Below are 23,338 nucleotides of genomic sequence, written 5' to 3'. Positions count from 1 at the left end.
TAAGAAGGTAAGGTTCAAATTTCATGTAAATTTATTTTATTATTGAAAGTAGCATTATAATGGTGGATTTATTCCAAATTTAAGCTTCAATAATGCTAAACCAAGTCCACTAAAATATCCACTTACCATTAATTAGTCTACAATATCAAAAGAGTTAATTCTGGCATGTAAAGTATGACACCTCAAATTAAAGGTAATTTATCCAGACATATTGAAATTCTTATTTCCAATACTGCTAAAGGAATTATGCATATGCATGAGAATCATTTAGATTCAGTATAATGATTAGGCAATGACACATTCTAACATCGCTTCAGCATCGCCAAACCAAACTTGTTGTTTTTATCTGTCCACTTCTTGTCCACGAACATGCTGCCTTTCTCAGCAACACTGGCAAACTGTTCCCAGGTCCATTTTATGCTCAAACTTTCCAATTCATGACCATACAATACATCCCCTTGCTTAAACTTCAAGTCGACATTAACTGCCTCTGAAATGATAAAAACATAATGTACTTCGATTACTACGGTTACTACTTCTGCTACAGTATAAAACTTTAGTAATTTTGATATTTCAATATAGCATCGAATTGTGTCTGATCATCAAAGTGCTAATTCTTTATGTTTTCATCCATCCATCCATGCATACATCTACTACGGACTAACTTCTATTGTACATATACTACCAATATTGCCACGAAGGGACTCTTCAGTTTCTGTTCGTGGGGATTGGAGAGAGAGAGAGAGAGAGAGAGAGAGAGAGAGAGAGAGAGAGAGAGAGAGAGAGAGAGAGAGAGAGAGAGAGAGAGAGAGAGAGAGAGAGAGAGAGAGAGAGAGAGAGAGAGAGAGAGAGAGAGAGAAATCGTTAAACAAATGTCTCTCTGGCCCCCTCACTTCTTAAAGCAAGGGACACACCATTATTAACTTAAAGTACAAGATGAATACCACCCCCCCCCAAACAAAATATTCACATGTGTGGTAAATTATCTTAACTCATAGAATAAAGTATCTGACTCTGAATCACAGTGTTACAACATGCTTTACAAGATAGAACTATCATATAGTTAACAAAGAATATTTACAATGTCATGGTGTTTGAAATATTCAGCAAATGTTTAAAAATATCATGATAGTAAAATGTCTTTTACCCCAATACCATCACTACTACTACTATCGCCGCCACCACCACCACCACCACCACCACCACCACCACAACTACTGCAACTGCTAGCTACGTACTGTTAGATGTCACTTCCATTGCTACAACCCCCCCCCTCTCTCTCTCCATCTCTCTCTCTCTCCACACACACACACACACACAACTATCATCATCGAAATAACCTCTGCCACTATCTTTAGAGGTAATGTCACGGTACGGTGCTATTATTCTATTCCTATACAAAGCTGACATATCTTTCCAAACATCCTCTGCTTTTACATCACTATCTACACCAGACAGAACACTGACATTGTGAATGCTTTATGTTATTCCACCTACCTAAGTGAACTGTCTGATCTATTTTACTCATCAAACCAAGCTGTATGTATTGAGGTTTGTTAATAAATCCGCAACTGTCATCCCTTTTGACATACTTGCAGTGCAAGGTGAAATCCTCATGTCGTAAATTAGCAATAAAGTCTCTGTTTAATCGATCCAAGATATTCATAGTGAAGGGCCCAAAAGAACCCGGATGACTATACATTTGCAGAAGCTTCTCCTCATCTCTGCATAGATCTATTCCAACAAGAAATCCATCATTTTCACCTGCCACAGAAAGAAGTTTTGGATCAACAAGACAGTATATATTGTCAGGGTAAATTAATTTCATTGGGAGGGGGGAGGTAGTCACTGCTCAGATGGGGGCTTTGTCTAAAAATAAACATTTAAAAAGTTTCAACATTTAATTAGAAAGAACATGGGCTACTCGTTAGAGGATGAACTAAAATATATTCAAGTTCATAAATGATATATTTATGAAATCTAATACATCTTATGCCAAATAAGCACAAAGTACTCCTGTTTAGTATCTGACCAACCTTTCGTAAGGTCAAACTACTGTCAAGCTTAGATTATATGCCTTCAACACACTTATTTTGATTACTGCTACAACTTGCATATGGTTTTGGGTGATAAAGTTAACTCGAATTTGAAATATCTTGTGAAAACTTCCTGCAAGAGTGTATTAGAAAACCTCTCCTGATGACATCATAAAGGGAGAGGGTGTAGCTAGGTCGTCTACTTACCCATTGCATCTCTCACTTGTAGTAAAAATGACTTCATTTTATTCATCGGTATATTACTGAAACTGCTTCCCAAAAAGAGAATTAATTTGCTTTGCTGAACATGTTTAATATGACGAATTCCTTCCAAGTATTCTCCAGGGAATGGCTTCACTTCCAGTGCATCGTATTTTGCACTCAGGTGTTTTCCATTTTCTTCCATAAACTCTTCAAGGATAAACAAAAGCAGAGGAAAATTGTTCATTTTAGATATCTTCATTCGTAGAGGAAATGTATCAATTAACATATTTGTGTCTTTGTATGGGAGCGTAGAGAGTAAAGCCCCCCCCCCCCCCCATCCAGTTATATAATTCTTACCTTCAGCTACATCTATTGGTATGAATGTTAATCTCTCACTTTGCTTCAGTAATGCCTCTATGATGTATTGTGTCTTTGTAGAACTACCAGCTCCAAGTTCAGACAACACTGGCACAGATTCTACCAACGATGACACTATATTACCTGAAACATTACCACAAATTAGAAAATAACCACGCGATTTTGAATTTGATACAATGTTTGTTAGCGAAAAACTCGTATTTGCAGTTCCTATAACCGAGAATTATTCATGTTTTCCTTCCATAAGGAAGGAGATACTTCAGGGGGAGAAAAGTCTGTCTATCTGTCTGTCTGTGTCATCCTTTTCTCCAAAACAGCCGGCTCAATTCAAATGAAATACGGCACACATGTTTCGTAGGGAATGGCAAGAACTGATTAGGTTTTTGGTAAACATACCATGAATATTAATGAGCAATTTGCGTAATTAATGGTTTTCGGTAATTAGGCTATATCTCAAGAATGCACGCTTCGAATTCTTGATAACTTGATACATACATTTGCGATTCCAAAGCGCATCTATCCTGAAAATATTATCGATTTAGCTTTTAGTTTTAATAAGTTATTGCATATTTTCAGTAATTAGATTCATTGGCCACAGAAAAGAAAGTTGTTGTTTCTGGTCAGGAAACGTTGCCTAAAGTTGTGTGACGACGCGAGTATTTTTGTTAATTGTTCATGATTAGTTATGCAGTTGTCTTCCCTGAAGTAGCAATTAATGTAGGGAGACTTATTTTGTGTTTTCCTTGGATCTGCAGTTTGCATTGGCTGGACAAACACCAGAAAAAAAAGAAGACCGAGGCGGGGTATTTAAGTGATGCAAACTCAAAAGAAAACAATTCTTTGGCCTGTGGTGATAACAAAATGGCGTTTTTCAATAAGTTTACAATGGGCGTGGAGTTCACAAACAGGTGAAATACTTATCATTGTTTCAATTACGTCAACTACGGACATATCATTTTGAACTTTCACACACTAATGCGCAGATGAATAAAGAGAAATCGTATCTTTTTAGGTTTTCGATTAGAAGTTCAGGAAGTATTATATTGACCTCGAACTGTCTCCTTTTTACCGTGTTCTTTTCCGATTTCTCTCGATAACAAATTACCGCTGTTTGTTGCAAGGCTTGTAATCGTTTATGTAGCTTGGTATCTCAGGAAATAAATACACTCTCACATATTTATCAAGTGTAATAATCTACCAATTATACCGAAATATATGAGGTCAAAATGCGGAAAATGGACCAAGCCTAGGATGAAAATTGCCTTCAACACTGAAAATCGATATTTCTATTCGGTAGTCCATTGAGTGAGTTCGCGACAATGTAAAGATACTTGTGACCTATATATTGGCATGTATATAATTAGTGTACAGTGAAGGCATGCCACTCAACAAAATCTTGACAAAAGCTATGTGACAAAGTTGATGAAAGTTGGAAGCAGAAACTTACGAAAGCTGAGTGAAGTCAAGGATGGCAAGCTTTCCTGTACTGAGAATAGGAGGCGGGCATTTGAACAACATTTTTGACAAGTAACTTTCATTTGGACTTGAAATTGCAAGACTATACCCTTATGGAAGGCATTCAGTTTAAATCTGGCAAAGAAGTAACCACGTTTTCTAAATCATAATCATACCCTCCCTGTATTGTGTGTCACGTGATTTTGACTGCTAGGGACAATTGCAGAACTCTTTGGAATATTCCATATTCTGAAAACAGAAATACAATGTTTGTTTGTTTGTTTGTTTGTTTGTTTTATTTTCTTGTTTGTTAGTCTTTCTTTTGTAATGAGATTGAATTGAAAACCTTACCAGCATGTGCCTTCAGAATCGAGGATTCTGCCCAATACAGATGGTAGTATGGACTTTCCATAGCAATCTTATCAAAGAACTCAGATCCGAGTGTGTCAAACATATACCAGTGAGGTACATATTTTGGAGTTGATTGTAAACCAGGTAATATGGAAGTAATTATCTCACTATTGATGCTGTTGTTCTCCTCAGTATGATGGCTCTTGGTATCCATGTCTACACAAGGTAAAATGGTATAGCAAAGTAGTGCCAATGGCATTTGATAATGTAAGGTTTTGGCAAGGATTCTATGATTTGAGGGAGACATCTTTCACTGTTGATGGATTAATCAGACTGGTATCCATAACTATTGGTTATATTTGCAAAAGACACTTGTAATTATGATGTCTTTGTGTTTGTCCGTCTATCTATGGAACATTTAATTTTTTAATGTCACTCAAAAGCAGAGAGATTTTTTTGAAAGTAAATTCGAAAATATAGTAATTAATCTGAGCATACTCTGGGGCAAAACATCTTCTAAAGCACTCTGAAATAGGATCGGTAAAGTCCATCCCTTTGACCAATATGGGGTTTTATTATTAATGTATGTCAAATTAGGTTAGTTGTCGGTTAGGTACAGGTAAAGTATAGGATGCCAACAATTACAAATGCCTTTTGCATAGAAACGTGGATGATATCCAACCCATAGTTGATGTATTATGTAATATTTGGAATGTGTGTCATCCAGTGAATCCCTGTTACAATAGGAAACCTTTGGACATAATGAACATTTCATATGTATAAAGTGCTCCTGTAGAAGGAACTGATATTGACATTGTGCTGTTATAATTGTTGGTCAAGTGTTATTGACAATTGTTGAACAGAAGTTGAACTTTATTGAAAGGATAAAGGAAGTAAGCTAACTTCCACAAAGGACATTGTAAAAAAATATAACTTGTTGCAGAGGGATGGTTATTGAGCATGTGCAGTAGGAAGTTTGCTTTGAATGGCTTGATCGGTTGAGGCCGCCATAGTCACTTGAGAGAATACATATATCTTGATTCGGTTTGTGATTAGATATCGCTGATAGCAGCGCTATGGACAAGAGTGAACATCGATATCCAATCACGTTCACAGAAGGTAGTTAGAAAATATGTATTTGCTCCAATTCTCCTACATGGCGTCAGAACACGATTTATCGGAAGTTTATGAAATTTGGTGTTGAGATTGCCTGGATTGAACAGTGTTGGTAATGAGAGTATTTTCTTTTCTGAATTTAAAGAAAGGTTATTTGACATCGATAACCAAAATTGGCATACAGACATATATTCTTTACCCAAAGTAGATACCTACTGTCTTTACAAAACCTATTGCAATACCTTTTTGTTATTGATAATGAACTCAGGAGTTCAGGAAATTTCATGTCTCTGACCACAAGCTCCGTATTGAGAGTGGTCGAAATGTGAATTTGCAAAGAAATGAACGTATTTGTCAACATTGCGATCTCAATCTTGTCGAAAACGAATTTAATTTGTCTAGTTTGTCTTGTATTTAAATATCCTAGATGTAATTTATTGCTCAATATTATTTTTCATCAAATTTTAAATGTCATGTACTTCTGACACACAATCTAATCTAGATGTTGCATATAGTTTTACATTAAGGAAAGGGATTCTCAAAAACATGTAATTCAGCTTATGTGATATGATATGATATATATTTTATTACCCGATCAAAAATAAGTACAATACAAACGTAAATACAGGAAAAGCAAACTAGATCGGATAACAGGAGTCAGAAAATAGCTATGCTAATCGTGTCTGACTCCTGGCCAAAGTAAATAATGGTACACGTTTAGAGTGCAAATGTGATGTTTTGTTATGTTTACTGTCATCTGAAACATTTAGTTCTGCGTCTGTGATGTTTTCCTCAATTGTAATGGCTTATAACCTTAAAATTCGGTTGTTTTCTGTATGTTTACATTTATTTTTATATTTATTTTCATTTTTTACAAAGGGGCTGGACGCCTAATGTACTGAATCAACTACCATATTCAGTTGAGATGATCAATATTTGTTTTTTGACCATTATATCTCGTGATCGCGTGTACTGATCTTTCTCTAACTGTAAAATTAAAAAATCAGATGACCATGAAATGCTAAATTGTTGTCTGACGTACTTCAGTTTATTAGGGTCACCCTATTCTTACGGCGGCCCACAGGTGACAGACGAAAACTAAATTTGTGCTATAAATAATTGATTTTTGAGGGCAAAATATTTAATAAAAGGATAACACTTTTATTTCATACGACAAAACATTAATTTCTTGGGTCAATATAGAAATATCAAAGCAAAAAAACTACAATTTCTGTGACAAATAAATTCTTTTTACGGAGCAGAAAATTAATTTGCGAAACGAAAACTTTTATTCGTGTGGCTCAACCTTTATTTTCGAGTGATAACATTTAAGTTGCGGGATAAAATGTAAATGTCAAGCCGGAATATGAATTTAAGTCCCTTACAATCTTATACTCTGACTGCAGAAACAACATTTGTCACTATACAACCTCCTTTTCTTATCGACGAGATTTACTTAACACAGGATGTAACATTAATGTTTGGGGACGAAACATTAATACGCGAGGACAAAACTTTCTTTGTGCTTGACGGAAGTTGGACTGCATGACGGAAATTGATTATATATCCCACAATCCTCGGCACACTCTTGGCGGCTATTTCAACTTCGCGACCAGCACTATATCTGATCATGTCAAGTGGTAAACACATCAATTGTTTCCAGTGCATAATTTTTTTTCTCTGCCTGCCTGCCTGCCTGTCTGTCTGTCTGTCTGTCTGTCTGTCTGTCTGTCTGTCTGTCTGTCTGTCTGTCTGTCTGTCTGTCTGTCTGTCTGTCTGTCTGTCTGGCTGTCTGTCTGTCTGTTCAATTCAATTCAATTCAATTCAATTCAATTCAATTCAATAAATTTATTATCCGGAAATTTGTCTTTCGGCTCAAAACACAATTTACAAACAATTTACACAAGTACAATATATACATATACATACAGTGAGTTTAAAAGGACTTTACAGTGAGTTTAAAATAGACACAGCTGTTGGAACGAACGATTTTTAAAAAAGGTTTTTCCTTGCAAGAGGCATTCTGTGATGGCGACCAGATGGGAGCTTAGTGAAAGAATTATGTAAGGGGTGCATATAATCGTTGACTACTTTCTGGCCTTTCCTGTTAACTGCCGTATGATAATGACATGCCAGTGTTGTTTGACGACAGCCAATGATCTTCTCTGCTGTATTTACAATACGACAAAGTTTACTCTTGTTTTTAACCGTGAGATTACCATACCAAAAGATTATATTGAAAGTCAAAACACTTTCAATAATAGACCTATACACTAATTGCAGCACGTTCTGACTGACATCGAATGACTTTAATTTCCTAAGGAGATATAGTCTCTGTTGAGCTTTTTTCGCAATATAGTCTGTGTTTTCGGCGAAGGAGAGCTTGCCATCAAGAATTGACCCAAGGTATTTGAAACTAGTAACAACTTCAACAGAGTCTCCATTCATTGATACAGGTGTAAATTGGTCAGTTACTTTATGTGCTACAACTAATTATTTTGTTTTTGAAACATTCATTTCTAAGAAGCAGTCTTTACACCAATTCTTTAAAATATTCAGCTAAAGAGCTTCATCAAGTAACAGACCAACAAGTGCCATGTCATCGGCAAATTTAAACAGACAACTTATTGCAGAATTACATCTCATGTGATCAGTATAAATTGAAAATAATGTTGGTGACAACACGCAACCTTGGGAAGCACCAGCATTCAGTACAATTTGATCTAATCACCAACTTTAATCACACGCAAAACATGTACTATTAAAAGGCCATGATGTATTGTGATGTATGCTCCCAATATAAGAAATTGATGTCAAAAATGAGATTTTCACTTTCCATGGGGATAATGGACTCCAACTTTTGAAAAGACAATTAATATAACCACCAGTCCTTAAAAAGTTAGAATTGTGTTACAATACACATCAATGACGCTATTGTATATGTTCTCAGTTTAGTCGCCTGGTGGCGCTGTTCACGCTGCAAACAATAGCATCTTTTCTTGATTCTATTTATTGCTAAAATGAATACTTTGAGATGCCTCTTACATACAATGAAATCAAAAGATTCCGTAAACAAAATCCCTTGGAAAAAAGGAAGTTAGTTTTATCAAGATCTATAATTGAGATTCACCCATTGTTTTTATGTATTCATATCGTTACTACTTGCCCACGTTAACACACAACCAAAACTTTAAAAGATACTTATAGGACGAAATGTCATTTACAATGTACTGATAACTGGTTTTATTTATGGACATTGAAAAAACACTTTTTAATTGCTATGGATTCACGCGGCATTTTGACTTCTATAACAAAACACGGGAGTGATTATTATGTTTGCGCGATCGTCATGTTGCAGGAACCCGTGCCATCAGATTTATTATACCCACATGTATGTCCCTCATCTCAAATGCCAAATGTTTACAAGATCTTTGTGGAACTTTAAAGCGTCCTCTTAATCATTGGGTTGGGTAATGTCACGGGTATTCATCACATAAGGCTACGGTTAGAATGTACGGCAGGGAGGAGGGGGGGGGGAAAGAAAATATTTTGGTCAAAAGAATTCGTAGGCCCCCCCCCCATAATTTTCGTAACCCCCGACACATTTTAATATGTGTAATTATAACCCACCCCCACTTCCGTACAACTATATGGTACACTGCATTAGAATAAAAGTGACAATCGACTTCAGCGTCCATACATTACAATATAAGATTTAAAATTTCATTACCCAAATAGATGCAACAAAATGTCTTACATTGGGCTGTAATCTACACTTTGAAATACTTGGCCAGCAGGGTTTTTTCTTTCAATTTTGATTTGGGTAGAAACAGCATCATCCATGATAGCTTGTGGGGAGGGTATCGGAGGGGTTCCTCTCCCACAGTGTGCTTTAAATTGTTATGATAACGGATGATAAAGATAAGAAAGAGAGAGAGAGAGAGAGAGTGAGAGAGAGAGAGAGAGACGGACAGCCAGCCAGTCAGCCATACATACATACATACATGCATACATACATACATACATACATACATACATACATACATACACACACACACACACACACATACAGCCAGTCAGTCAGAAGAGACAGACAGACAGAGATAGAGACAGACAGACAGACATACAGAGGGGCGGGGCAGACATACATACATACACACACATACAGCCAGACATACAGACAGAAGAGACAGACAGACATACATACATACAGACAGACAGAGATAGAGACAGACAGACAGACAGACAGACAGACAGACAGACGGGCGGGCGGGCGGGCGGGCGGACGGACGGACGGACGGACGGACGGACGGACGGACGGACGGACGGACGGACGGACGGACGGACGGACGGACGGACGGACGGACAGACAGACAGACAGACAGACAGACAGACAGACAGACAGACAGACAGACAGACAGACAGACAGACAGACAGACAGACAGACAGACAGACAGACAGACAGACAGACAGACAGACAGACAGAGAAAAAATTATACACTGGAAACAATTGATGTGTTTACCACTTGACATGATCAGATATAGTGCTGGTCGCGAAGTTGAAATAGCCGCCAAGAGTGTGCCGAGGATTGTGGGATATATAATCAATTTCCGTCATGCAGTCCAACTTCCGTCAAGCAAAAAGAAAGTTTTGTCCTCGCGTATTAATGTTTCGTCCCCAAACATTAATGTTGCATCCTGTGTTAAGTAAATCTCGTCGATAAGAAAAGGAGGTTGTATAGTGACAAATGTTGTTTCTGCAGTCAGAGTATAAGATTGTAAGGGACTTAAATTCATATTCCGGCTTGACATTTACATTTTATCCCGCAACTTAAATGTTATCACTCGAAAATAAAGGTTGGGCCACACGAATAAAAGTTTTCGTTTCGCAAATTAATTTTCTGCTCCGTAAAAAGAATTTATTTGTCACAGAAATTGTAGTTTTTTGCTTTGATATTTCTATATTGACCCAAGAAATTAATGTTTTGTCGTATGAAATAAAAGTGTTATCCTTTTATTAAATACTTTGCCCTCAAAAATCAATTATTTATAGCACAAATTTAGTTTTCGTCTGTCACCTGTGGGCCACCGTATATTCTTTTTTCTGTTTTTGTTTTCATTATCCGGCCGACCCAATACAAAGTTTCAACCCTCCGACATCAACAACAAAGAGAAAACATCAAGGAGGAAAAGAGAAGAGTAGCAACTACATGATGATGACTTTTTTAATCGACCGACCGACCGACCCATAAGCCTATTTGTAATGGTACAGTAATGAGAAAGAGAAAAAATATAGGGCCACTCTTAGGCGCATGGAGTTGCTGTTAGGAGGGACATATGACACAACAAACTGTCATATCATATAGCATTGTGATAAAGAGTAAAAATTGACTCCGCAATCGGAATCTGAAATAATGGTGTGCAATAGCTTTACATGTAGTTATATAGACTCCGTACTCTGAGGAGGCACTAGTTGAAAACGTGTCGGATCGGAGCACGATCTCTGTGCCATGGTAAATATGAAGGCACTTTTCGTGAGGTTTGAATATTTCTGTTTTTGTTTCAGGTAGAACGTCTACCATTTGCATATTTGAATATATATCTACGCCTCACTATCACACATTTTATACGTGAATTTTATTACTATATAAATATGCTAGCTGCAGTGGCGGGAAGGTAGAAAAGGGTGTCCAAAACATAATAATAATGTTAATAATGTTGGTTTCTTATATAGCGCTTTCCCACTCCGTGCTCAAAGCACTTTACAATTATTCCCCTGGCTCGGATCAGAACGGCACAACGGCCCTTTAGTCTTCCTCAACTCCTCGGGGAGCATACAATCCATTGCAGCCATTTAAGCGCATAGGATTAAAGCCTTCACATTGCAACCTACATCCTACCAGGTCCCCAGTTATACAGCTGGGTTGACTGAGGCACAGTCGTGGTTCAAATCTTGCCCAAGGACTTTAGCCACTCAGAAACAAACAGCAAGCAGCGACGGGGCTCGAACCTGCAACCTGTAGATTCCAAGCCGGTCACGCTAACCATTCACCCATCATGACTCAACAAAACATCTATTGCTTGAGTGGCGTGTCGGTCGGAGTTAGTGCAAAGTCGACTTCCGTAGCACTATCTCGCTACCGCTGTAACAGCTGCTAAACAAGACAATGGTACAGCATTGCAATGAATCGATAGAATGTCATTTCCCTCCTCGGACCGTAATCTTCAGTACCGTAGCATGCGGGGGGCAAGGGGGGCAGCTGCCCCCCCCCCCCCCCCCTGAGATTTTGGAAAAAAGCAAGAAAAAAAGCTACTTTTTGAATACATAGCGATGCTATTAAAATCGTTATTTACGTGACGATTCCTAGCATGCGCGATTTCAATGGATAGTTCACTAAAGTGACTGTACACTGACTCATGGCTAATATATATCTTATATCGCTATTGTATGCCTGATTAACTTTGAATTAAAATGTGTCCAGTTAAAAATTGTTACTTTTTGCAGCAAATAAAAATTCTTTGTGCGGGAAAGTACAAAAGAAGTGCGCACATGCACTGTGCATTTTCCGCGAGTAACAGTAGTCTTGAAAGTCTCCTTTATTTGAAGCAAGTCGCAATTATAATGTCAGCGAGTGAAACTTAAAAAAAAAGAAAAAAAAGAAAAAGTCGTTCAACGTGAGGTCGCCTGCTATGCTGCATGCAGTGACTCCGAAGATGCGCTCGATCTCATTTACATCTTGTTCCTTATATTAAAACATTTCATACTGATAAAACGGCAGATCTCTTTTTGGAATATTTGGTGCCCCTGAAAAACTATTAAACTAGGTACGCAGTTTAAGATCCACTATTTGAAGATATTTCTTTCAATAATTGTGTTCGACGTTGTCTTTGGTTAAAATGTTGTTTGATATAATTATCTCATTGCACACAGACACTAGCGTTATTCCGCAATTCATTTTGAAGCGACAATTTGCTATGGAAAGAATAGCCTTGAATTGTAAACAGAGCTGTACCTTCGACATCGCTGTTGGATGAATCAAGGAAGATTCAAACCCAAAACTGTTTATTTGTGTTCGTTCACAGTGACATAAAAATATAACACTTCATGTGTGTTCGCGCTATCAGTGCCTGTATATTGTTTGTGTAATTCGTAACCATATTATAAATATTGTGTAAATGTATACAAAAAAACATCACGTTGTCTAATTCAAAATTTACAGTGTTTCTGGTTTGGTAGTATGCTATTTCCTGTACAGATAAATTGACCCCACTAAGAATGTAAGGTTACAGTTTGGATGGAAATTACATTTATTATTGAATTAAAGTACCATTATCATGGGGGATTTATTCCAAATTTAAGAGCTTCAACAATGCTAAACCAAGTCCACTAAAATAATCGACAATATCAAAACAGTTAATTCTGGCAAATAAAGTATGAAACCTTAAAAAGGGTAATTTATCCAGGCAGATTGAAAGTCCCCTTTCCAGTACTGCTAAAGGAATGATGCAGAGACTGATAAGTAATTCTTTTATGTTCCCCATCAATTTCCGTAATTTCAAGATTTCGCAGAGAAGACTCTGAAGAGTGAATTTTTCTCTACTATGAAACAAAGGGTTCAGCGAGCATGTAATTGGTTGATTGATCGATTGAATGATCATTTTTTGTGGTGCAATAAAAGTTATTTTGTGTGTGATATTGATCAATTGACTCTTTTTTTGTGGTGATATGAAACTTTTTTCTTCTTTTTCTGGCTACTTTGCTCTTTGCTGCTGTTTGTAAAAGAATTGTCTTAAATAATAATACCCCTAGTAGTGCAATACATGTATTGTGATATGCAACAAAAAATAAGTGAACATACGTTACCTTAATTACAAATGTAGCACACCCGGTCACAAGTCAAGTCGCCAGAGAAGTGAAAAATAATGTCGAATTAAAACATACGAAACTAAGAGACTTGCACAATTTGAGGCTATAGATAACACAAATGCCGAAGCCGAGTTGTAACTTGTATTCATTTTTAGTATTTATTGTATTTTGCTCACACGTTTCTATTTGGAATAGGTAGACATGTTTAAACATCCACCGTTTTAATGGTCAGTTAGTGAACAACGTTGGGGCATGTATAACATCCATCTTTTTAATTGTCAGCTAGAAAATGACGTTAAGGCATATACACGTATATATATATATATATATATATATATATATATATATATATATATATATATATATATATATATATATATATATATATATATATATATATATATATGAAATATAAATATAAAAAGGAAAACATCACACAAAGCACACTACAAATGTATTGTATACCATATACTATATATGTAGGGGAAATATATTCAAGTCACAGCATTATTATTTTTAGCCTGTTAATCAAATAAGCAGTCGAAAAAATACTACCTGTCCCTATGCCCCCCCCCCCCTGGTAACTTTAAAAACACCCCCCCCCCCCCTCCACACACAATTTTGTTTCATATGCTGCGTAAATTATCCTGATTCAGGCAATAATCTGTCCGACTCTAAATCCTGATGTTACAAATTATTTTATAAGAAAGCACTATCGTACTTTAAGCAATGAATCATTACATGGGAGTTGACAAGTTGAGCAAATGTTTAATAGTTCCTGATAGGAAAACGTCCCTAACGCCACCACCCTACTACTAGTAGTACTATCGTCACTACAATTTTATCTGCACCACAAACTGTAATTATGCTTGCAGAGTACAATGACCTTTACAACCTATTTGAGTGACCGATAGTAATTTGTACTACCTAACTAAGTGAACTGTTTGATCTACTGTACTCATCAAACCAATCTGTATGTATTGAGATTTGTTAATAAATAAACATTTGTCATCACTTTTGACATACTTGCAGTGCACGGTGAAATCTTCATGTCGTAAATTAGCAATGAACTCTCTGTTTAATCGATCTAAAGCACTCATGGAAAAGGTTCCCAAAGTGCCCAGATGATCATACATTTGCAGTAGGTTCTCATCTCTGCACAGGTCTTTTCCAACGAGAAATCCACCATTTTCACCTGCCACAGATAGACAGTTTTCTATTCATAATATGGAGTAGGGGTAAATGAATTTGCTGGCTTCCCCATCCCCCGGGATGGTATTCACTACTCAGATAGATGGAAGAGGGGGTTGCCTAAAATTAAACCATCCTTACACAGTAATACTATTTATTAAAAAGAATATGGATGACTCTTTAGAGGATCAAATATGTTTTTATGAATACTGACAGATGATGAATGTTTCAAATCTAACATCACTTAAGCCAAATAAGCAATTATAGTTTATTTTGAATCTGACTAAAGATCAAATGAGAAATGACGGGTCTCTATTTGCAATATAAAATTGCAGCTAACCATTCACACTACCTAGTAATGCATTATATTGTAGAATAATCAAGCTATTAGAGGCAATTAGTAGAGCTATTAGCAGAGGAAAATTGTTCATGTTAATGGAAATGTATCAGTTAACAATTTTGTGTCTTTGTACGGGGGTGTAGAGAGTAAATCCCCCCCCTCCATTTATATATTCAATTTGACAAAACTAAAGAAATAGACACACATCAAGTTTAACGTAGAATGCCCCTCGGATATAAAATTGTTAAATGTGTTACTCCTCTCCCATTTCTTTTATTATTCCAAAAGGACCAGCTTCATGCTTTCAAATGCCGAAAATTGAAGAACTTTGATTTCATGGAAATGCATTCAGGGAGGTGCATTCAAATTTAAACTTTATAATGTAAGGTATCAACACTCAAAACTTACCTTCAGCTACATCTATTGGTACGAATGTTAATCTTTCACTTCGCTTCAGTAATGCCTCTATGATGTATTGTGTCTTTGTAGAACTACCAGCTCCAAGTTCAGACAACACTGACACAGATTCTCCCAAAGATGACACTATATTATCTGAAACGTTATCACAAACTAGAAAATAACATTACACCTAAAATTATAGACCGAAAATCGGTCGCAAATCGAAAAGAACCCACAACTGGCAAAGAAGTAACTACGTTTTCTTATTCATGACCATGCCCTCCCTGCTTTTTTGTGTAGCGTGATATTGTCTGCTAGCTCAGACCACTATATGAGTGGTCTGAGCTGCTAGGGACAATTGCAGTACTCATTGGAAAAAAAACTTAACAGCACGTACCTTCAGAATCGAGGATCTGCCCAATATAGTTGGTAGTATGGACTTTCCATAGTAATCTTATCAAAGAACTAAAATCCGAGTGTGTCAAACATATACCAGTGAGATACATACATATTTTGGAGTTGATTGTAAGCCAGGTAATATGGACGAAATAATCTCGCTACTGGTACTGTTGTTCTCCTCAATATGATAGCTCTTGGAATCCATGTCTACACAAGGTACAATGGTATAGCAAAGTAGTGCGAATGGCATTTGATAATGTAAGGTTTTGACAAGGATTCCACGATTTGAGAGAAACATCTTTCATTGTTGATGGATTATTAGGCTGGTACCCATAACTATTGGTTGTAGTTGCAAAAGACACTGTTGTAATGTAATAATTACGATGTCTTTCTGTTTGTCCGTCTATCTATGGAACACGTTTTTTTTATTGTCACTCAAAAGCAGAGAGGTTTTTTATGAAAGTAAATGCGAAAATATGGTAATCTGAGCGTATTCTTGGGCAAAACATCTTCTAAAGCGTTATGAAACAAGATCGGTAAAGTCCCTCCCTTTGACGTGTATAGGGTTACATTTTTAATGTTCGTCAAGTTACTATGAGTTAGATGCCAATTCAACCTTCCATAAGGGAGGGTTATGTTATACATCTGCCGTTCTGTCTGTCTGTCTGTCTGTCTGTCTGTCTGTCTGTCTGTCTGTCTGTCTGCCTGCCTGTCTGTCTGTCTGTCTGCCTGTCTGTCTGTCTCTGCATGTCTGTGACTGTGTGTCACCATATGTCAAAAACTACTGCATCAATTCTGATGAACCTTGCTACACGTCTTCCTTATGATAATGACGAAATGATTAGATTTTGGGAACATCCTATGAATATTAACGTGTCACTTGTATAATTAACAATTTTCAATAATGAAACTATATCTCAAAAATATAACTTTCAAAGTCCATATAAGTCTGCACATTCATTGAAAAATATAAAGGCACAAGTGTAATCTAAAGCTTGTTGAAGTAATGGGGTACAATAATGTGTGGATTAGGGAAAGCTTATTTTAAGGTTTCCAAGGAAATATTATAAAGTGGAAAAGGATAAGGAATATAAGCAGGGGATGGGAACTATTAACATCCTGGTCCCAATCCTTATTACAATAGGTTGTATCCTTATAAGTGAAGTGATAAGGCTTTAAATAATATATCATTCAAAACCTTATTAGCACGAAGGGAAATACTTCCACAATATGCAAATTGCTGATGAATATTAATGAATCAATATATAAGCAGGTGAGACAAAAGATGCAGTCTTTTCCCTTGGCCACTAACCAAGTAGTAAAGGAGTTATGACAGTGGTGAGAAGTGTAAACCTGGAGGGGAGATATCGACGAATGTTGGCAATACGTGTGCGACTCCCACCCACCCACCCATCCACCCTAAGGATAACATCACTTTGCTTGGGATTACCACCATTAACATCTCGGTCCCAATCCTTAATACAATCGGTAGTATCATTGAGCGAAGTGATATGGCTTTAAATAACATATTGTTTTTGTGTTTCCCCCACGTATCTGCAGAGTTCATGGGTTGGATAAACACGAAAAAAAGACCGATGCGGGGGTATTTAAATGATGCGCGCTGACCAGAAACAATTCTTGTTGTTTTTGACCTAACAACACTTTTGTACTCCAGAGATACTTTACCAAATAGTTCTCGTTTTAATACATACAAAGTTATCAAAAGAATACTGTACATCTTCCTTGATAGCCATATTATGTGATCAATTAATATAAATTTATTTGTTCTTCCCTGTTTTCCATGGTATTGCTCTTCGCGATGATCTTTAAAAATATCCTTAATCTGAATTTGCTATTAAAGGTATCTTGCAATAATGGAAGCATGGGTAAATACAAAAGTACAGAAAGTATCAGTCAACATCGTTGACAGTGATAGTGCCAATGATAGGGAAAATGACTGGTGGTGGTGGTGGTGGTGGTGGTGGTGATGGTGGTGGTGGTGGTGGTGATGATGATGGTGATGATGGAGAGGACGACGGTGCTGTGGAGAAGGAGAGAAAGTTGCAAAGAATGTTGATGTGATGGATAATATGGAACATGTGAATGTTTTTTATGCTGATATGTACTTTGTATATATAGTCTATTTCCAATTTCAGGGGTAAAAGACATTTCGGGGTAAAAGCTGGAAGGCAACTTTGCTTTGTAATTTGGGCACACATGCCTTCCAAGCAAAATGTTTACATTATACCGCTCAATGTGCATAATTGTGGGTACTTTGGTGTTAAGCACTCTGATGATTAATTAATAAATCGGAGAAATTAAACCTGGGCAAGGCAAAAGATGCATGTGTCACATCAGCGATAATCTTAAAACATCTTTGACTTGACAGTACATATATGGAGCCACAGCTCTTCAACCGCATTTGTTGGTCAATTTATGCTATTATATGTACAGTCCACCATTAAGTGGGAAACGTAATGCTGTGTCCTGAGTGAGACCAAACTAAAATAATGTGCAACGTAAATGGGCATAGCTGTGAGAAATAAATACAAAAAAAAAAAAAAAAAAAAAAAAAAAAAAAAAAAAATAATAATAATAATAATAATAATAATAATAATATGAGAGACACGAAATATCGTCTCTAGATCTGCTTTGAAAAATAATTTATAAAATGTTATTTTTATTCAAAACCATGTTGATCTATTGGCTGATTTAAATTCCCCACTTTTATATTTCGTCAATTTGCAAAGGAATATCTTCTCGGGGTAGTAAAATACTATGCTCTCTTCATATTGTTACACAGATTATAAAATTCAAACTGATGGCGTAGGAGTATACCTATGTTTTGTAAGCTAAAGACTTCTGCGACTGCGCTCCCAGTGCCTTGAATGTTCTAATGGCGCCACGATAGTAACATTCTTGAAAACGTACAATAACATGAAGTTTACAAGTAATGGAAATATCTTCACACGTGTGCTTAGTCTAGGTTAGAATAGTCACACAAAGAACCATGTAAATACTATATTTGTAATAGTACATACAATTCGATAGTGAAAATAAGAATTTTACTTATTTCAGTATTACTCTGCATTGTAAGTTGTTACTGTACAACACTTGTGGATTGCATTAACTGTGTATTTATTCCAAAACTGTTCAGTATTATACAAAAGTTAGTTCTGAACCAGTTACATTCTGTGATAGTATCACAATTTTATATACTTTTTGTATTTTCATCAAAGGAAAGATCCAACCAGCGGATAGTAGTAAAACATTATGAAAAAAAAGTGACGTTAAGGCCTAAAGAATTGTGTGGTTCCGCTTACGTTTAATTTTAGATTAGGTGGGGTAGGTAGATTTTTGAATTTTATGTACAGCCATTACAGATTGAAAGAAAAGTTTTATATTGTCTTTTAAGTTGATGTCAATTTCCGCATCCACTATTTTCGCGATTTTATTATCTATTTCTCAAATATGTAAAAAAAAAAAAAAAAAAAAAGGGTCGGCAGTGGAAAACTAGGTGGGGTCGGGTAACCGGAACCAAACAATTTCTTTAGGACTTATTAATAAGAATATCATTTATATTACAATAGCAATATATGACAATGTATTTTACCATATTACTCTGACAAAAGTGTCCCTCTAGTGTCCAACTAGGGTGAATGTACTATGGATGTGGATTAAAGCATCTGTCTAGAGTCCTGCAAGCATGCATGCATTTTACTCAGAATGAGGCTTTGGGTAAAACGCTACAGGGATTCCCTCTCCAGGCCAGGGATAGGAATTAAAAGAGTTAATTTTGTTAGGAAAAGTATAGCACAACATAAAATAAGTGTGGTTTATTCAGTGAGATTAGAAACTTGTTTCCAATACTGCTGAAAACACGATGTATGGAAGTTTTTAGGGAAAATTTCGTAATCAAATTAATAGAATACGACGTATAGTAATTAGGTGGGATAAATAAATGTTTTGATTCTAAAATCGCTTCAGCATCGCCAAACCAAACGTGTTGTTTTCATCTGTCCACTTCTTGTCCACGAACATTCTGCCTTTCTCAGCGACATTGACAAACTGTTCCCAGATCCATTTTATGCTCAAATCTTCCTATTCATGAGCATACAATACCTCCCCTTCCTTAAATTTCAAGTCAACATTAGCTGCCTCTGAAATGACAAAAAAAACGTGTACTTTGACTTCGTCAGTTACTACTAGTTTTTCTATAGTAGAATTCGCAAGTTATCTGGATACTGTACCATAACACCGAATTGTGCGTGATACCCAAAGAGTTTATTCTTTATTTGTTTCACCCTTAATATTTCCTCTATAGTACGTCCATGTGTTGAATTGTTTCTCGTACTTTGTAATAGTTTTGCACATATTTTTGCCACGTTTATAGTAACTACATGTAAGGTATTAAACGTTACATCTAAAAATATCTATGCTACAGTAACTGCTGTAATTGTTGGTAGGAAGGGTCTGATCAGTTTATTTGGCCTGGGAGGTGGTTGTGGGGAGTCATCGATACAACAAAATGTCTTTCCGACAGTGAAGCAAAACGACAAATCGCTATGTAAACAGGTTAAAGTAATCTATACTCAGTCTGCTTGGAGATTTGGAGTTAGGGAGCGATCAGTTTTTATGGCCGGGGGTAGGCCGGTGACTTCTTGTTCGTGTTGTACTTAAAAATAGTGAACGCGATTCACCCACAAAACGACCCAACCCCCTCTGACAAATAAAAGAACACACTGACCCACCCGACATCTGTTGACAAGAAATAATCTTCTTGTTCTTGCAAATGACACTCCAGATTCTCAAAGCACAATGCAGCACACTGCATAGTTAATTTTACTTGTTACATTTACAGTAATTTTAAGTGTATCTGGTAAACTGCTATCCCAAATCCATTGCTTCACTTGTATAAAGCTCTTCAGACAGGAACCCCATGAGAAGTATAGTTGCCTGTTCATGGACATGCAAAATACTCATGGTTTAGTAACCAAAAGTTCTAAGATATCTCTTAGATTGAGTGAGCTATTGCCATGTTATAGATTAATTCAGGTAATTATAAAGTACAATATAAGAAATGGTGTTAATATAATTGTAAACCTAGGGGTTTCAGTAAGTTTCAAAGTAGGAAGAGAACTGGAAAAAGTATGGGGAAGAAGTGCATGCTACATTCGTGCGCACCTGCTATAAAAGTGCGGGGAGGGGTGTCGCCCCTCCCAAGGTAAAAATCAACACCCTTTGGAGGCCATTTAGAGAACAATTCAGAAGTAAAACACAACTTAGTTACATCATAAAAGTATAACTTATTTTAAGGTTTTAAAAGTTTAAATCATTTCAAGTCATACTGACACAAATGATAATAAAACAAGATCAAGTAGGAAGTGAGAAAATTTGGGGGAAACATGCACAGTGGAGGTCAGTTACCATTTGAAGATACACATTTATTAGAAAGTTCATCTCTATTGGCGATGTTTGTGTGCAATTCAACATGTTCAGGTCAATGGAGGCACAGATTTTAAAGTCAGTCCATCCAGTAAATTTCAAGGTAATTCATTTCTTATGTGTTATGTGTACAACTACACATGCACGTTTTTATACCACATGATGACACAATGCAACTAATGGCCTGCAATATTGAGAAGTCATTTCTGACAAAACTGTTGCTTAAAAGGTGCAATGTCATATGCTTGGGATGTATCAAGAGGCAAAGAGTTTATGTTATATTTGAATGTATATTTATAGCTATTGTTTATGGTTTATTGTATGTACACATACATTTGTTGTATGGTAATTTAAGTACAGCAGGGTGGTTCATGATTTCGTTCAGTTGTTGAAAATAAGGTGCCCCCTCCCCCGATTTAACCCCTCCCCCGGCCGTAAAAACTGATCGCTCCCTTAGCGTTTATGAGAAGTATCGTGGCTAGTGACATTACATGGACTTCTACTCGTGCAGCTATTGTGGTATTGACATAGAAAAGATCAACACCACTTCCAGTTCAGTTTGATGCGATGCTATCACGTCACCATTTTGGAAAAGATCGGATTTTAATATCAACTACAAACATCTCTCGCATCTTTACAACGGCCTGAACATCAATAAATCCCAAGATTTTGGTTTATCTATAAGTTAAACTATTCCTTTATGTACTTTCTCGACTTCGTTACGTCGGCATTCATTGAACTGACCCACGCCCACCGACCCGCTGCAAATTGTATTTCCCCCACTTACAAAGATGGGATGACAAAATACTTATCAAAATCGACAACTTACCGACATAAACGCAAACGGGAATGCAGTTTTGTCTTCGTTTTTCGAAAAGAACCTACTTAAAAACGCATTTTCCTTGACAGCTGAAAAACTGTGTAACGGCCACTCGGCCGAACGTGAGGGCGCAGTTCATTTGAAATGATTTGGCGATATATGTGTAGGTAGGCAGAAACAAGACTGCCCTGGTGACCGATTTTGGAAGAAAACTTTACAAGGTACAAGGTACAAGGTAGCAGGTACAATGCACAATGAACGAAAGATAAACTTAACTGTGTAGTGCCTAGTATTAAAGGTGATTCAAAATGCTCACATTCACTATTGGTATTTTGCTAGACGACATGTTTGTGAAATGTATACTGGTTTTAAAACTTTAAAAAAGCGTCTGCAAACACCTTAAAATGACCTTTTTTCAATCAGCTCCCTTCGGATTTACTTCGAGAGTTTTCGGGTATTTCCGGTCCCACCTACACCACGGGATTTTGTGACGTCATAAGGGGTACTCGTTAGCACGTAGCCTATGACGAGCGTAGTCAACAGGTGAATAAAACTCAACAGCGTTGTGAAAAAATACATGGGCCATTCAAAAGGCAACATCAGCGAGTATGAGTATAGTGGGCTAAAATATGCTGTCGACGCCTCATGCGTGTCAAAAGTACTGTAAGCTTAATGCTTCTTGTTGGTAAATAATAAAAAAAATCAGATAAATAAAAGTCATTGAATGTGAAACACGCGACATTACAAGTGTTTACCCACAGACACTGACAATTAGTCAGAAAGTATGAGTAAATATCGGTAAATGTTGGTTAATAAGACATGTAGACTGTTCAGAGTTAAAAACCTTCTGGGCTTCTAGGGGAGATGTACATATCTCCTTCTCAAGCTTTCCCCCTACCTTTCACTGTCAAGAGGCTATTAAACTCCTTTTGGAATATATTTACCCTCTGTAGTCAATAATTATAATTATGATAGTGCTAGCTAACCCGGGATCTTATAAAGTAGATGCAAGACAGTCAAGCAGTCCACACTGAGTCACGATGAAAAAATACCTTGAACCTTGGGAGGGAGTCACTGACTTTTTTGTCGGCCCGATTTAAGAATCCACCGCCCTCCCCTCCCAGGCTGGAGAGACCGTTCCCTTACTACTGAACAGTTTTCATTTTATTACATACATAATTACCAATTGTATAATTTACGTGGTTCCTTGATAGTTATACTAATTTTACCTTGTTTTCCATGTTTTTGCCCTTCGCCATGCCCGAAATATTTTTAAAAGATCCCAAAATCCAATTAGCCTATTAAAGCGATCTCAATCGAATTGGGCTTACTGAGAA

General features: G+C 36.7%; 1 protein-coding gene across 1 annotated transcript; it reads right to left on the bottom strand.

Moving 5' to 3' along the window:
* Nucleotides 1-302: 302 nt before the first annotated feature.
* LOC144446875 (histidine N-alpha-methyltransferase-like) lies at nucleotides 303-15,941 on the bottom strand. The gene is made up of 7 exons (XM_078136720.1): nucleotides 15,905-15,941; nucleotides 15,347-15,508; nucleotides 4,425-4,640; nucleotides 2,598-2,741; nucleotides 2,244-2,447; nucleotides 1,498-1,764; nucleotides 303-484 (listed from the first exon to the last, which is right to left on the bottom strand). Exons 1-7 carry the CDS (start codon nucleotides 15,939-15,941, stop codon nucleotides 303-305), a joined length of 1,212 nt encoding a protein of 403 aa, XP_077992846.1.
* Nucleotides 15,942-23,338: the final 7,397 nt, after the last annotated feature.

This window comes from Glandiceps talaboti, chromosome 15 (genome assembly GCF_964340395.1).
Source record: "Glandiceps talaboti chromosome 15, keGlaTala1.1, whole genome shotgun sequence".
NCBI lineage: Eukaryota > Metazoa > Hemichordata > Enteropneusta > Spengelidae > Glandiceps > Glandiceps talaboti.
The sequence above is the reverse complement of the archived record's forward strand: the minus strand, read 5'-3'. Positions and strand labels throughout refer to the sequence as shown.